The following is a 16,713-nucleotide window of genomic DNA, read 5'->3' on the forward strand; positions in this document are numbered from 1 at the left end:
ACAAGTCCTCCTTTTCTTTTTGCAGATACTAACATGGCTGCTACTCTGAAAGGCTATAAGAGTGTGGCTAAGGGGAGAGATGGCGCGAGCACAGAGAGACAACAACCAATAGGAGGTGGAGAACGGAGAAAAGAAGAAAATGCTCAGGAGAGGAGTTAGAAAGGGGAACGTGGCTGAAGAGAAATGGAGAGAAGCATTGTCTGGTGTGTCATGTCTGCTTCCAGCCAACAGGTGACAATGCTAAGAAGATAGATTCCTGCTCCAGCAAAGCATTAGTATTAAAGTACCAGGCCTCAGGATGGGTACTGTCAAACTCTCCCAGCCACAAAGAATTCTCCCTCTAATTATTTTGTTCTGCATGTGGAATGATCATAGAATCATAGAACTGGAAAGGACTTTGAGAGGTCATCTAGTCCAGTCCCCTGCACTACATGATAGACTTACTGAGCATAAATTTAGTTTGCCCAGATAAAACCATGTTAAAATGGAGTTAAGGTTGAAAGTACATATCAGTAATTGAGGGTATAATACACTACAGGGATTTTGTAATTACCCCTAAACCAAGTGTTTTAGGGCTTGTCTATAAGGGGAAATTAACTGGAATATGCTATTCCAGAACAGCTGTTGCACTTTAAAATTCACACTTTACCTTAATCTGAAAGAATTTTCAAGTGCAGAAAAGCCCCAAAACCCAGGAAATTCAGAGTTAAAGAAATCTAAACATGTTAAGCTATGGAAAAGCACATTTAAGCCCCTAAAGAACCTTAACTCTCATCTGTAATGACCCCATTTAAGAGCCATGTTTATTCATTTAGATTTATACAAAAATTAAAATGGAGTCTTATGATTAAAGTATTTTAGTGTTTGTGGCCCTAGATTAGACTAAACTAATTTTTAAAAATATTAGATTTTTTTTTCTCCCTCATGATGGCACTACGTATTATTCTCTTCAGGTTCTTTTACCACATCCATCACTGTGGTAACCAATAGCCTGATGTTAAAGTGTGGCATATGTAGCAATGTACAATGTAAGGCTGCTTTGTATGTATTGCACCTTTACTTGCACAGTGTGTCTTTGTGTGAGACAATTCAGGACGGCAGCTGTTACGGAGAATGTCACTCTCTGACGTACACATGGAGACTTAATATTGGTTCTTTCTCTCTTTGTTTGCTTTTATGCCAGATAAGTCAGCAAGACTGAACATATATTTGCTCTTTGCAGAAGGTTGCATACAGAGCAGGTCAAAAATTCCAGGTATGATTCACAGCATTTCAAAAGATTTTTGTTTTTTAAAGTGTCCTTTTTTTTTTTTTACCAGCCCCCTTTCCCCACAAATGACCAAAAAACAAATTAGCTCTGAAAGAAAACTCTCCCCCGCCCCCAGTTTTGGCATCCCCCATCCCTTTTGCCTTTTTCCTTTTTGCAAGTGGAAAAAAGGAGACAAAAGGGACAGGAAAGAGCTTCAAAATAAATTTTCTCCCAGTTCTATTTGTGACCTTTTTAGAACATATATTATTACTATTTGTTTATTTAACGGGTTCACAAATCATAGCCTTGTAAATAGCAGAATCAAATCAATCATACAATAGTGAGCTTTTGTTTAAGGAGACTATAGAGGAACCTTTTTAACAGGATGTTACTGTATTACAGAGTGAGCATCATTACAACACCCCTGACATGTCATTTTTATTGATTTTTATTAAACAGAGTGACCTCTCTGATTACACATTTCACAAACCAGGCATGTCTATCAAATGTTAATATTTTAAAAAATGAACAGGTGTGCTAGTTTTTTTGCAGGTGAATGTACTCTGAGTACTGTGTAAAAGATAACCAAATATCTAAGTGTCATATGTGGACTTTATTTTTTTTTTTGTTAGGAAAGTTGTCTGCAAAGATTGATACACATTCATTATAATTTTTTGTTTCCTAATTGACCAGATGCCATCACTTCTATTAAAGTGAACTTTCTGTACAAAACAGATTCTCTAGCAAGTTGAGAGATATAATGCCTGACTTGAAAGTGTTGCCACCATAGAAGAGTGGGACAGTTAAAGTTAGCTTTGATCTCCAAATAAATTAGAAAAGTTTCTTTTCTGAATGGTTGGATCTTGCTATCTTTGAAGCTCCCCAGTTTGCGATTTGGGTTAAGATCTGGATTATTTGCAATGGGTATTGTTGGCTAGGGGGAAAAATGATCCTGTCTCTAGTTTTAACCCAGACACATAGAGTAGCCTTTGCTAAAGGATTGGTATCCATTTTTAAAATTAATTAATCCATGGTAGCCTAGCAATGTTTCCACTGTCACAACTTTCTTGTTCACCAAAGACCTAGTATTTGGCTGAGTTTACAGCAGCCCCAAATCACTGTTGCTTTGAGCTGACTGGTTTCGTAGTACCATAGAATATTTGGAACAGATAGTTTAATAGGTCTGCACAAAGTATCTGTACCCATTCTTGGTCTTTTCTTATTCCATATAAATTCTAAGAACATCCTCTGTATTCCTGCTAGGAAATATCTGGGGTGATTATATGAAGATTTTGAAACAAGACAGACAGTCCAGATCTTTTTTCATTTACTGAAGTAGTGATTTGACATTTAAGTCATAAAGCTCTTCTAGGCTGTTTGAGATTTGAGTTTCCAGGTGTCTTATAGAGTTTGTTGCTCATTTGTACCCATGTGTTTTCCTGAGGAATGACTTTACAGAATCTAGCTAATTTATAGCTAGCACTTCAGATTTGGCAGAATTTACTTTAACTGCAGCTGCTTTCCCAAAGTCCTGGATTTCTTTAGAAACTAATTTTAGGGCAATATTTGGTTTAGATAAAAATAATACTACATCAGATGCATATATAAAGCTATTTTCTGATGTGTTCCTTATCCTCTGTGCAAAAGGCTCCATGGCCCGTGCAAAAAGTAAAGGAGACAAGGGACATCCCTGCCTGGTCTCTCTGTGTAATTCAAACAGGAGCTGTAATCCCATTAACTCGCACAGCTGCTTTGGGGCTGGTGTAAAGAGCAGATATCCATTTAAGGAAAGTGCATTTGCACAGGACTTGAAACAGGCAGTTCCTATCAAAGGCTTTCTCTGCGTCAAGAGATAACAAGAGAAATGGATCTTTTTTAGATCTGGCATTCTGGATGGTTCCAAGTACTCTCTGAATGTTGTCTGACATTTGTCTATACTTAATGAATCCAGTCTGATCAGGATTTATATAATCTGAGAGCATGCACCACAATTGGCTAGCTAGTATTTTTGCTAAAATCCTTATGCCATGATTCAACAGTGCTATGCGTCTACAGGAGCTACATAAAGTAGGGTCTTTTCCAGCTTTAGGGAGAAGCACTACAGTGGCTTCTTTCATAGGTTGTAGAAGTTCCTCCCTTAACAGAATGTCACTGAAGGTACCTTTCAAGGCACCCACTAATACCTCCTTAAATACCTTGCAAAAAGGTAAGGTGGAAAGCCCTCAGGTCCTGGAGTTTTACCACTTTTCACACTTGCTGTTGCATCTACAATTTCTTCATCTGTTATTTCTTCCTCTAAAATTTCTTTATCAGTTTTGCTCATCTTTGGCAAGCTGTTACTTCCAGATAACGGTGAATAGCTTCAGAGCTTGGAGTATCTAACGTTTTTAGTCTATGTTTTTTATCATAATAACACTTGTTTTGTTAAGGTGTGTAACTATCTTTTGCTGATTGTTTTTAATTGGTGGAATAATATGTTGCTTTTAAATCTCTTTAAGCTTTCCAGCCAACAGCCTAGCAACTTTTATTTCCTTTTTCATAAAACATCTGTTTTGAATATCTAAGGGCTTTTTCAGTGGCATCTGTCTTCAACATACATGTGCTGGAAGAAAGGACACGGCCCCAGCAACTGGGCCACCTTTAGAAGAGGGAGCTTTTGCAAAACCGTCTGTGAGCTGGGGGAGGAAATTGGGACATTTTCCCTATCAGGAAAACTCAAGCAATACACTAGTATAAGATAACAGGAAATACCCTGATATGGGGTCCTTTGGAAGTGTGGGAGGTGATTTATTTATTATCATATATGTTTGTGCAGTCTGCTGGAATCCATACTAGTTGGTGTGTTCCAGCTGGCTAGGAATGTCTCAGAGCATTCTAAAGAGGTTTCATTGTTGCAATGAATGTTCTAGTATGCACCTAAGTTGAATTCAACTTGTCATAGCGCTGTGCAGGAGAGCAGTGGATAGAAGAATGCTGACAACTAAACTGGTTAGATTGGTGTTTTGACCTCATTCTTTGGGATTTTTGTTTAAATATTTAACTCTTAAGAAACTGAATTAGTTTCTGCAATTCTTCAGGACACACAATATACCCTGCTGTCAGCTGACAGGGACAGTTCTAACTATATTGTACTGCCATGAGGAGTAGAAAAAACAGAGCTACAGCTTTCCTAAGACAGATGTTTCCACAGGGATTTCAGCAAGTAAAGTAGATCCTCTTGGTTCTGTTTATGTTGGAGTCCCCGCTGCTGGGTGCTGGAGCCCTGACAGCTGCTTTCACCTTGGAGGGGTGATTGCTCTTTAGTATAATGAAGTCTTTCCCTTCCTTAAGGAGCAAACTCCTATTTTTGCTCCATCTGCCAAGATGCAGGAAGCAATTGTTATGAATTAACTTTACTTCCCTAACACAGTGAGTGCCAAGGCCCTTCCCATCAGTCCAGTATACTGTAGGAGGAATCCCACTTAGGGTGGGCAAGAGAAAGAAGTCGCTTGACTGGAGACCACTGGTCAGTTGCTCTCCCTTGGTGTGTGTTGTGCTTTTTTTTTTTTTTCCCCAGTCTTAGGGCTGGATTTTCAGAGGCGCTAAACACCTGCAGCTCTGACTGACTTCACTTGGACTTGTGGGTGCTCAGCTCCTTTGCAAATCAGGCCCTTAAAAAGATCTCCTTCCCCTAAAGATAAGTCACAGCATACAGGGCTACCTCGAATCTCTCCTAAATGGTGGTCTCAGAATTCTAACATGTAGCATCTCTGTGGAAAGTGCTCGGCCGTAAGAGCAGGGGAATGTTACACAACTGAATCATTCGGTGTGATGTGGTCTGAAGTATTTGCCTAGCCTGTGAGAGGAGGCGGAAGAGGGGAGTTACCACCAGTATGCCAGCTCTTCCTGAGGCAGGAAAATAAAATACTGACTCTGAAGATGGAAAGTTTGATTGATGCAAACCCTGCCCACATATAGAAAGCTGCGCAGCAGGTGGAATGAGCCTGCCTCGTGGTTGCATTCCACCCCTCAGGCAAATATGCCTCATGAATCCTCTGCCTAGGTACAACCTTCCCATATCAGGCAAACTCTCTGTCCCATTGGACCCCATGCTAACTTGTCCCTTTGCCCTGATACCCACCTCACACATATACCCTAAGCTCTCCTCCTGCTACAGAATCCCTTCCCTCAATGCCAGCCAGGCCTTGCACCCAGTTACTGACCCTTCCACTCCCCCATGCCAACCAAGCCACGCACCTTCCCCCTACCATTGACCGAAAGACCAAGCGCCACACACTGACCAAGCTTTCGTCCCAGTAACAGGCCACTCCCACTCATTGTGACCAAGCACTGCACACTACCTTGTTACAGTTCCCATCCACCACAAATCAAACTGAAAGATTCAACCCACCTGCTCAGCATTTTATACAAGAATCAAGGGCCTGATCTCTGATGTGGGCAACCTTGAGAAGGGGCAACAGGACTTCCTGGTTGCAGCTGGGGATACCTATAAGCTCAGCACCTACCTGGTTCACAGATTGAAAGAGAAGGAGATCTTCTTGGGCAGGTGCCAGAGACCCTAGGGCTATTGGAATGGAGGTCTGCTCAACAGTAAGCATCCAAAATCCAAGACGCAAAGGGAAATACGGGCAATCAACATGACTTCATACTACCTAAGTGCTGCAGGTGTGCCTCAGTGCTGGGGACTCCCAAGCGCCATGCTGTTTTAAATCCAAGCTGTTACATTAGTATTTTTGTGGCGGAGGTTCCTGGATGATGATCTTTGATATCAAGTAGCAGAGGTATCTTGCCGTTTTGGGGGTGCCTGATCGCTGGCAGATCCTGCCTGCATCACCAGTGCACACTCAGTATTTGGGGTGCTGGTTGCTGTCCTCTGACATAATGGCTTGTGCAATCCCACATAGTTGGGTCCCCTGCCGATAGTCCCCAACAGCCCCCTTGAGCCTTCGAGTTATCCCCTCTAATGTTGTGGGTTCTGTTTGCTGGGAGTGTTATGGTACACTGTTTGTCTCCCAGACACGGCCAACTCCTGGTATTTCTGCAGCAACTCTTCATAGACTGGACTGCTATTCCTCAAGGCAAGTCTCAGTGCTGTCTCTTGGTAATGGGGTTGGAGACTGGGGCAAGGCCAGTCCCAACAGTCTCTAGTTGCAGGTCTAACTGGCTGCAGCTGGACACAGAGAGATTGCAGGCCTCTTCCTGCAGTCAGGTGTCTGTATCTGTCCAAAAGGAAGGGAGGATCAATGTGTTAGTTTCCAAACAGAAAGGTACCTTGCTGTTTTATCCCTGACTTAGCTAGCTCCCAAAGGATTGGAGGGATGGTAGATTATTAGGGCCCCAACTGTAAATATTAATTCTCTCTGTAGAAAGGGGTAATATACTTAGTTACCATGCTGCGCTGGGTAAAGGTCTCCCTGTCTGCTGGAGAACATTCTTCAAGACTGATCCCAGTCACAGGGATGGAGCACCTGCTCCTAGAAGTACAGATCTACTAGCCATTAGCATGATCCCCTGATCAATACTAGGGAGGAGTGGTGTCCTGTCCTACAGCCAGGCTTGGCCTGAACCTCCTTGTCTGAAAGGAACAGGCATCTTCCAGGGGCTCCAGCAGGCACAGCAATATGTGCAGGCGTGCAAAGGGGGGAGAGAACAACAAGAGAATTAAGGATCTATAGTACTTAGAAAAGTTGGCTTTGAGTAATGTTTGCCAGTCACTTAAATACCACTGAGACCATGCAATTGTTACAGCTGCTTCACAGAAGTATAATGAGGAATAATGGTATGAAACTCAGGAACTAACGTTTAGGCCAAATATCGGGGAGGGAGAAACTTCTTCGTGGAGAGATGCATTATGGCGGCTGTAAAATAGTCTCCCAACGGAAGTAGTGGAAGCTTCATCCCTTGGGATTTCTAAGCTAGGCTAGACACAGCACTAGGAAATCTACTGTACTTGAAACAACTCTAGCTGCAGAGATGAGCTAATATGTTTCATCCTTAATTTCTATGATGTGAGTGCTCTCTAGTGGTCATTCTATGTACAGGTTTCAGAGTGGCAGCCGTGTTCGTCTGTATCCACAAAAAGAAAAGGAGGACTTGTAGCATCTTAGAGACTAACACATTTATTTGAGCATAAGCTTTCGTGGGCTACAGCCCACTTCATCGGATGCATAGAATGGAACGTATAGTAAGAAGATAGATATACATACAGAGAACATGAAAAGGTGGAAGTTGCCACATCAGCTTTAAGAGGCTAATTAATTAAGATGAGCTATTATCAGCAGGAGAAAAAAAACTTTTGTAGTACAGGAAATAGTTGTTGGAACTATTGTGTTCAGCATGAATCCTTAACAGGAAGTGGGGGGTGTCTGAGCCAGGCTTCCACAGCAGGAAGAAGTTGCTTGTTGGTGGGGTGGGGCTTCTCTCCTGGAGTTAGGATTTTCCAAACTCTCCCACCCCTTGCTTTGGGGTGGAGAACACTCCTTCAGCCTTTGGAGAGGTGGGAATATACCCAGGAGTCACTCCAACACCATTGTCAACAAACAAACAGTCCAAATGGCTCAGCAACATTGGTGCTATAGTCACAGATCGTGGCACCTTCTTTCCCATGGGCTTGGAGGGGATTCTTGCATGCAGTCAATTGTAATGGGCTGGGGGAGTGCTGAGGTAATATGTATAACTACTACACTCTCCTTTTTCCTGCACTGCAGCTTACTGCTCTGCAGAAGCACAAATCAGAAAAGTATAAAGAAAAAATATACACAGAGTTAAATCTCAGACCTATGAACATAAGAATGGCCCTACTGGGTCAGACCAAAGGTCCATCTAGCCCCGTATCCTGTCCTCTGACAGTGGCCAAAGTCAGGTGCCCCAGAGAGAATGAACAGAACAGGTAATCATCATCTGATCCATCCTCTGTCATTCATTCCCAGCTTCTGGCAAACAGAGGTTAGGGACACCATCCCTGCCCATCCTGGCTAATAGCCATTGATGGACCTATCCTCCATGAATTTATCTAGTTCTTTTTTGAACCCAGTTATGGTCTTGGCCTTCACAACATTATCTGGCGAGGACTTCCACAGGTTGACTGTGTGTTGTGTGAATACTTCCTTTTATTTATTTTAAACCTTCCTTTTTTTTGTTATGGTGTGCAAAGTCCCTGGATGTCGGTGTTAACAACATTTGCCAATCCACCTGAGAGAGAGTGCCATACAACTTCTTAGTGAACAACCATTTAATATGTACACAAATGTTTGCAAACAGTATTTTTGAATAATTTCTTAAACAAAACTATTAGAGGGTCAAGCTAGTGATGTTACTTATCCAGGCTTCCCCATATCAACTTTTATACTTTGGTACACACATGCAGATACAAGCTGTAGCTCACGAAAGCTCATGCTCAAATAAATTGGTTAGTCTCTAAGGTGCCACAAGTACTCCTTTTCTTTTCACAAAATGTAGGTGTCACCTAGATTCTCCAGAGCACAAGGAAAACGGCAGCCTCTCAGTACCCTGCCAAACACCTCAGAATCTCCTCAGCAAAAGTGTCAGAAGCTCCATGTAGCCAGCAGCAATTCCAGTCCCATAGCCAACAGTCTCCACAGTTTCTAGAGCTACAGTTTCTGTCCAAAGCTGCACAGGTATTAGGACACAGCCTCCACAGCAGACACATCTCTTGGTCCTGCATTGATCAGTCACTAAGTCCGGCAGGCTGTCTGCAACTCCCATATTTATAATCCTTTCCTCCTGAACTCTGATTGCTCTGCTCTCAGAGGATGAATGTGTGGTACCTGCAAGACTGCCTGCCCTTAATGGAAACTTTCAGTACAGCTTTAGAAATAGCTCCTAAGTACATTCAGTAACTACCACACTTCTCTTCTAAATATCTGTGTGGTCTTCTAAGGTGCCCTGCTCTCTGCAGTTGGTGGTTACACAAGCTCCTAGGGTATGACTACGCAGCCCACAGCACTGGGCCTTCCAGCCCAGGTCAACAGACTCAGGCTAGCAGGGCTTGCTCCAGCACTCCAAAACCAGCTGGGTAGACAGCTCTTTGAAGGTGTGGTTGGAACTCAGGCTCTAAAGCCTACTCCCCTCCCTAGGCTTCAGAGCCCAAGCTCCAGCCTGAGTCATAACTTCAAAGTGCTGTCTATTTTCAGAATGCCAGCGCAAGCCCCCACTACCTTGAGTCTGTCAGTGTAGGCGGGGAGACTTGCTGATGTGGGCTGTGTAGACGTGCCATGGTGGCCACACACCCGGGCTGCTTCCTGTACCTGCTGCACATGTCCTCTCCTGTAGCCCTCTCCCTGAAAGGCATCCTCATTCTCAAGTAGGAAGAGACCTTGTCAGCAGAGGTGTGGTCTTCTGCCAGGTCTTGGGCCAAATAATGTTGTGCTGGGGTGGGGATGGAGAGACCATCCCCTAGCCAGCCAGGGCTCCAAGGGCAGGGATGGTGTTTGCAGCTCAGCTGCTGACATGCGGAATGTTGGCTCCACATTGGGAATGGCGTTCCTTGCCAAGGATTAAAGCATGACACGAGTGAGTGCTCAGGGAACTCAAGCCCAGGGTGCTCGGCTCTGTAGGGACTAAGCTTTCTCCTCAGTGTTAAGGTTAAGCCTTTTGGAGAGAACTAGGCTGTCCTTGGCAGAGACAGATTAAGATTTATTGGGACCCTGGGCACAAAGAACATTTGCCCCCCACCCCACTCCTCACCATGGGGCACTGCCCCCTGCTCCTTTTCCCCCCACGACCCTAGTCATGCTGGAATCCTGAGCCAGACCAAGGTAAAAGCCGCCCAGGGAACCCGGACTGCTGTGGGGAGCCCTGGAGAGGACGTGGACCAGGGACTGCTTTTGGGCCCCCCACCCAGGGCTCCCCACAGCAGCCCAGGCTCCCTGGCTGGCTCTTACCGTGGCCTGGCTCCAGCTTCCAGCCTGCCAGGGGGTGGGTCCTGGGGGGGGGGGGGAGATGAGAAGCAGGGGGCAGGGCTATAGTTCTGGCAACAGTGGCCCCCCCACTTCTACACAGGTTCTGGTACACCTGCAGGAACCCCTAAATTGGCAGGGGGCCACTACGCATGGACTGCATGGGTCCATGCATTAATCCACCATTGGTCCTTGGAGAACTGAAGACAGCATCAGGTTGGGTAGCAGGGAGTACTGAGAATTGTAGTGCTAGGCAGGGGAAGGGGCTATTGGTCACTATTAACACAGGGTTGCATGTGGGAAAGCTACATGAATTCCCGGCCATAACAGGCTCCATGCTTCCTGTTCTCTGCCAGTGATACAGAAAAGTGTTGTCTCCTGAGGGATAGCCTACTTTGGTCTAATTCTGATTGTTGGGCTTGATGCGGGGATGGCTGGGTGGTGTTGGTGACCTGTGATACACAGAAGGTCCAACTAGATGACAGAATCATAGAAATGTAGGGCTGGAAAGGACCTTGAGAGGTCATCAAGCCCAACCCCCTGCGATGAGGCAGGACCAAGTAAACCTGGACCATCACTGACAGGTGTTTGTCTAACCTATTCTTAAAAACTGCAGTGAGGGGGCCTTAACTACCCTCATAGTTAGAAAGATTTTCCTAATATCTAACATAGCTGATAGTCCCTTCTGGTGTTAGAATCTATGACTCCATTATCCCTGAGGCACAGAGCACTGATGACTGTTGCCCAAGATCACACAAATGACTCGGAAACAAGCACTGTTCTAGCACTGTGCACAGTCCATTGGACCTCAGCTGCTCCTGTGGAGGGGAGACACCAGAAGTGTTATCACCACAACGTAACCCAGGAATTATAAAATCAGAGTCTATAAAATCTGCCCAGCTATCCAATGCCAGACAATGGGCAATGCTGGATGCTTCATATGCAGTTAGAAAAGGAGGACTTGTGGCACCTTATAGACTAACCAATTTATTTGAGCATAAGCTTTCGTGAGCTACAGCTCACTTCATCGGATGCATACTGTGGAAAGTGTAGAAGATCTTTTATACACACAAAGCATGAAAAAATACCTCCCCCCACCCCACTCTCCTGCTGCCAATAGCTTATCTAAAGTGATCGCTCTCCTTACAATGTGTATGATAATCAAGTTGGGCCATTTCCAGCACAAATCCAGGTTTTCTCACCCCCCCCCTCCCCGCCCACACACACACAAACCCACTCTCCTGCTGGTTTTGTGTGTGTGTGGGGGGGGGGGCGGGTGAGAAAACCTGGATTTGTGCTGGAAATGGCCCAACTTGATTTTTTCACCCCCCCCCGACACACACACAAAACCAGCAGGAGAGTGGGTTTGTGGGGGGGGGGGGTGAGAAAATCAAGTTGGGCCATTTCCAGCACAAATCCAGGTTTTCTCACCCCCCCCCCCCCACAAACCCACTCTCCTGCTGGTTTTGTGTGTGTGTCGGGGGGTGGGGGGGGTGAAAAAATCAAGTTGGGCCATTTCCAGCACAAATCCAGGTTTTCTCACCCCCCCCCCCACAAACCCACTCTCCTGCTGGTTTTGTGCGTGTGTCGGGGGGGGGGGGTGAAAAAATCAAGTTGGGCCATTTCCAGCACAAATCCAGGTTTTCTCACCCCCCCACACACAAAACCAGCAGGAGAGTGGGTTTGTGGGGGGGGGGGTGAGAAAACCTGGATTTGTGCTGGAAATGGCCCAACTTGATTATCATACACATTGTAAGGAGAGTGATCACTTTAGATAAGCTATTGGCAGCAGGAGAGTGGGGTGGGGGGAGGTATTTTTTCATGCTTTTTGTGTATAAAAGATCTTCTACACTTTCCACAGTATGCATCCGATGAAGTGAGCTGTAGCTCACGAAAGCTTATGCTCAAATAAATTGGTTAGTCTCTAAGGTGCCACAAGTACTCCTTTTCTTTTTGCGAATACAGACTAACACTGCTGTTACTCTGAAACCTGTCATATGCAGTTGGAAGCCCACCTACCACCAATCCCTTGTGAGCTAGTGGTTAGGATTCCATGCCCTGCGATGTGCTCCACAGCAACTGATGGGGCACGGCGAAGTCAGCACTCCTTACCGTTTGAAGTCCTGAGGAGGCAAAATATTTCCCTGGCTGTTTAGGGGAGGAGCTCGGCACTCGCTCATTGTCTTCAGTCGCTTGCATTCTTGGAGCTCTTTCTGTATTTGGGCCATAGCTCTTTCCTTATGTTTCTGGTTGAAAAACAGAGCTCCCTGTGTGATAAACTTGAGGTAAGTGTTCCTATCCATCTCTGAGGGAGGCGGGACAGGTGGCTGGGGCATGCAGTATGCCCTGGGAGCAGTAATCCATCGCCACACATTGCTGTCATAAGGTATGTCTGGCCTCAAAGGGAAGAGTGGTGGCAACCTCCCTACATCCAGCCAGGTGTGATATCCCCAGATGTGCCAGCGGCTAGTGTCTTCCCAGGGGCAGCGCAGTTTCTGACGAACTTTGATCTTGCTGTCTGTGCATGGTGGTCTTGCAACTGCCAGTTTATGATAAGCTCTTGGGGAAAACCCTGGCCATGCGGTATGCCTCTCTTTACACAAGAACTCACGCTCTGCCCAAGTGGTCATTTGCAAAGAGATCCCAGATGAGGCCTAGCTGGGAAAAAGCAGGGAGAAAACATCTGATAAAGCCAGCCCTCAGTAAAGATCTCTAGCATCCCAGTATTCTTGTCACAGCTTGCAGCTCCTGAATACAGTAGGCAAAGTCAGGAACAATTTGCAGTGTTCAGCTGTAAACTTTCCCCACCCAGCTCTGCCAATGCCTCAGTCCTGCCCTGCAGCCCCCTGCTATTCCAGTGCTGGGCTCCCCACAAGAGAGAAACAAAACATTTCCGACTGCTATAAACGGAGAGTAATGCAAGGCTTAAAATACTCTCCACCTCACCCACTGTCCCAGTAACTAGCAGGCTGTACCGCCAGAAACTTACAGAGTCTCCATGGGGACAATCTCACTAAACAGCACAATCCAGAGATACCTGTTTTCCTCCAAGGGAGGGGGGAGGAGAGTCAGTTCACATCTATCTAAGAGGGTATCTGACATTAGAGGGAGCATCCATACCTTCAGTTTACTTAATATGAAGGTATGTACCTTCTTGAGGGACCAAATGACCAGGATGCTGTCATTATACAGTTTTCTGCAGTTTGCACTCTCTTCCCTGTGCTGACTGGCTGTTTGTTCCATCCCTTCCCTCTCCTCTGTAACCCCTTCCACCCGCTTCCTCACTGTCTCTACCTCTCCATCCCCCTCTTGTCCTTTGTCTTGCCAGCTAGCTAATCCTCTCCTAACACTGAAAGGGCTGAAATAATAAAACAGATTTAAAAAATGGTGCCATCTCATCATTCACTCTGCTTTGCTCTATCCCTCTCCCCTGCCCTTTGTCTACCTTCTCTATTCAGGTTGTAGGCTTCTTGGGGGCAGGGGCTATTGTTCAGTTTGTACAGTGCCTGGCACAAGGGGGCACTGTTCTTAGTTAGCCCCAGGGCACTACCATAAGAAATGAGAAATGTTTAAAAGTCACCAGCATTGCTGTAAACAGCACAAATTACAGAAGATTCATTGCAATGGGGCATGCAAGCACAGGGCTCCCACGCCCACTCTGCAATGATGTGTCCTGCACAGCATCTTACCTAGCACTGCATGCTCTCTGCGGGTATTGTGCACTGCCACTCTGGGGAGAAAGGAAACCAATTCCCGCTCTAGGCATCTATTCAGTTCCTAGTTTGAAATGAACCCTTCAGGAAATATGATCTATCATGGACGAGGGATGATACACATAGGGTTCTAGAAAAATTGGGCTTAAGCCTCTGGAGTGCAAAAGAAAATGAGATCTTCTCTGTCTATGTGGAATTCAATACAGAATTAAGTCCCCGGCCATGGAAAGGCCATTCTCTCAGATCAATAGGTCTCTTCCATAAAGGAAGAACTTCAGGAACAAAAGTAATATTTGCTGACTGTAAAGAGACTGTCTTGCCATAAGCATCCTTCCAGACACTTGGAGAAGTCACTGTTTCTTTTCATGGAACATTTTCCCCAGACAAACTGGGCACAAAGATCTCATCTTCTTGGGCATCCCAAAGGGCTTTGAGGTGACTCTCTTCTCACAGACACAGCCCATTTCCCATTTAAGGAAGTCCGCAGAGCTCGAGCTCTGTGTGGCATTTGTGTATCTACTTGTTGTTATAGCAACTATAGTACAGTCATACTTACCCACCGATTTTCTATAAAGCTGATGGCAATAGAGCACAGTTCAGACTTTCCCCACAGATGTTTACCTTCTGGGATTTGCAGACAGATAATGATGCCTAGGTCATAATTTTGAGAGACATTCTAAAGTCCTCCTTCAGGCAAATTACCAGCCCAGCTCCAGAACTGCAGATGGTGGGGTTTCATTTAAACAAAAACAAAATGCTGCAAAGTCTGAAAGAATGACAAAGGCTAAAAAATATTCAAAAGAGAAAAACAATGAGTGGCTGCTCAACACCTCTGCAGGCCTCACTCCTGGTCTCTCTCTCTTCCTTCCATGCCTTGCTCCCCCCCTGCAGACCTAGGATTTAGCTTCATGCTCTCTTGTTTTCCCATCTACCTCTGGGCCTTTGATCTCCTCCTACCGGAGAGCTGCGTTGCACAGATCAATTTCCACAGCAGCCACTTGTGATGTCATGTACAGAGAACTATGACTTCAGCTGGGGCTGAAGCAGGAGCATTTGAACTAAGGAATCTTGAAAGGACATTTGTAGGTAAACTAAAAGGAAGAGAGCCCCGTTGGCCCACTGAATGTTTTTCAGTTTCAGAGTAACAATACCTAGCAGTTAAGTAGCACTTTCATCACCTCAAAGCACTCTAGAGAAAAGTTTATCTCCTCCTTAGAGATGAGGAAACTTGAGGTTCCCCCAGAAGTTATGGACTTGAAGCAGGAACTATTTGGTTAGATTCTCTGGACTATGAAATACAGGTAAAACTAGATAATCATAAGGGTCCCGTCTGGCTTTAAAATCTCTGAGGCACAGACAGGTGAAAATAAGTGGGAATAGAACTCAAGTCTGCTGCCTCTCAGCCACATGCTCAGTCCATTAGAACACAGCTCTCTGACAGGCTTCCTATATGCTTAGCTCTTTTAAGTCTCAAGTGGAGGAGGGATATCCAAAACTTGTGTAGAATTAGTTTTCTAAAGACAGGGGAGATATACTTAACTAGCAGGCTGGTGGACCCCAAACATCTTAGCAGGGAAAATGCCCTAACCATGTGAACTATTTACCTTCCACTAATCTTCCTAATGGAAATGATGGAAGCCACATGGTTGGAGACAAGATCAACTAGACTACAGAAAGCACAACTGAGGAAACAGTCCTGCATTGGCCCCAAGGACATGGACAACCTGGAACCTAATATCTTTCATATTTACTTTCTATAATTTTCCCTTGTGAAAGAAAAACCCTACAGTTCATAAATCATTAGTACACTAATTAAAATGGGTAGGACTGGGTCACACTCAGCACTCTATTCTCTGAAGCCATAGACAAAATTCTGAGAATGGTATCTGATGGAGCTGCAAGGGTTTTGTCTCCTTTCCAATAAAACAAAGGGATGAGGGGGAAATGGTGTTATGAAGGTGGAATCATGCTAGGGAAAGCTTAGACTGGACCCTAAAGTCCCACTGGCTAGCACCAGCCTTTGTGGTTGGAGGGCTACTACCAAGTATTGTTAGAAATTCCTGAGATTTGTGTCCCTCTAAATGCAAAGGCTGGTGCTAACCAGTGGGGCTTTATGGTCTAATCTAAGATTTCCCTAGTATGATTCCACCTTAATAAAAATACTAGTCTCCCATCCTCCCGTTGTTTTATTGGTAAGGCTACAGAGCCCTTGCAGCTCTATCTCCCAAAATTAGATTTCAGGAATAAAGGGGGAGGTGGGGGAAGGTTATCAAACGCTATATAAAACAGAAAAAAAAAATTGCAAGACGTTATCCGCCCCCCCCCCCGCTGTGTTAATCTCTGGAACTCAGTGACATAGGATGTCATTGAAGCCAACAGCTTAGCAGGATTCAGAAAAAAGATTAGACATTCATATGGATAACATCTAATTGTATAAGAGTGCTTCTCCTATGGGCATATTATTTTTTAATTGTCCAGTGTGGTGTTTCTTGCACTTTACTCTAAAGCATCTGCTACTAACCTCTCAGAGACAATACACTGAAGCAAGGCTCAGATCCAGTATTAACATTTTCTATTAAACATGCTTTGGTTAGAATTCCAAACAGTGGCTTGGTGCTAGCCAGGTGTCTCCTAGTCTTTTACTGGCGCTCCTACATGTGATACACTGGTGGATCGTCTCCCTGCTCCATGGGTGGACACAGTTGCCACCGTCTCCCTTCTTTCCTGGCTATTTGCTGCTTTCCTTTCATCCCTTGCTTGTTCCTTTTTTTCCACCTCACCCTTCTATTTTTGAAAAATTTATGTTTTTGCTCCCCCTGGCCCCTAAAGCTAA

General features: G+C 45.0%; 2 protein-coding genes across 5 annotated transcripts in view; one reads left to right on the forward strand and one right to left on the reverse strand.

Moving 5' to 3' along the window:
* ITFG2 (integrin alpha FG-GAP repeat containing 2) overlaps positions 1–16,713 on the forward strand; it is an 83,719-nt gene that overhangs the window by 62,155 nt on the left and 4,851 nt on the right. The gene's annotated exons all lie outside the window — the stretch shown is intronic.
* On the reverse strand, positions 6,210–12,797 carry TEX52 (testis expressed 52). The gene is made up of 2 exons (XM_073333128.1): positions 12,280–12,797; positions 6,210–6,468 (listed from the first exon to the last, which is right to left on the reverse strand). Exons 1-2 carry the CDS (start codon positions 12,795–12,797, stop codon positions 6,210–6,212), a joined length of 777 nt encoding a protein of 258 aa, XP_073189229.1.

The sequence above is a fragment of the Lepidochelys kempii genome, chromosome 1 (assembly GCF_965140265.1).
Source record: "Lepidochelys kempii isolate rLepKem1 chromosome 1, rLepKem1.hap2, whole genome shotgun sequence".
Classification (NCBI taxonomy): Eukaryota; Metazoa; Chordata; order Testudines; family Cheloniidae; genus Lepidochelys; species Lepidochelys kempii.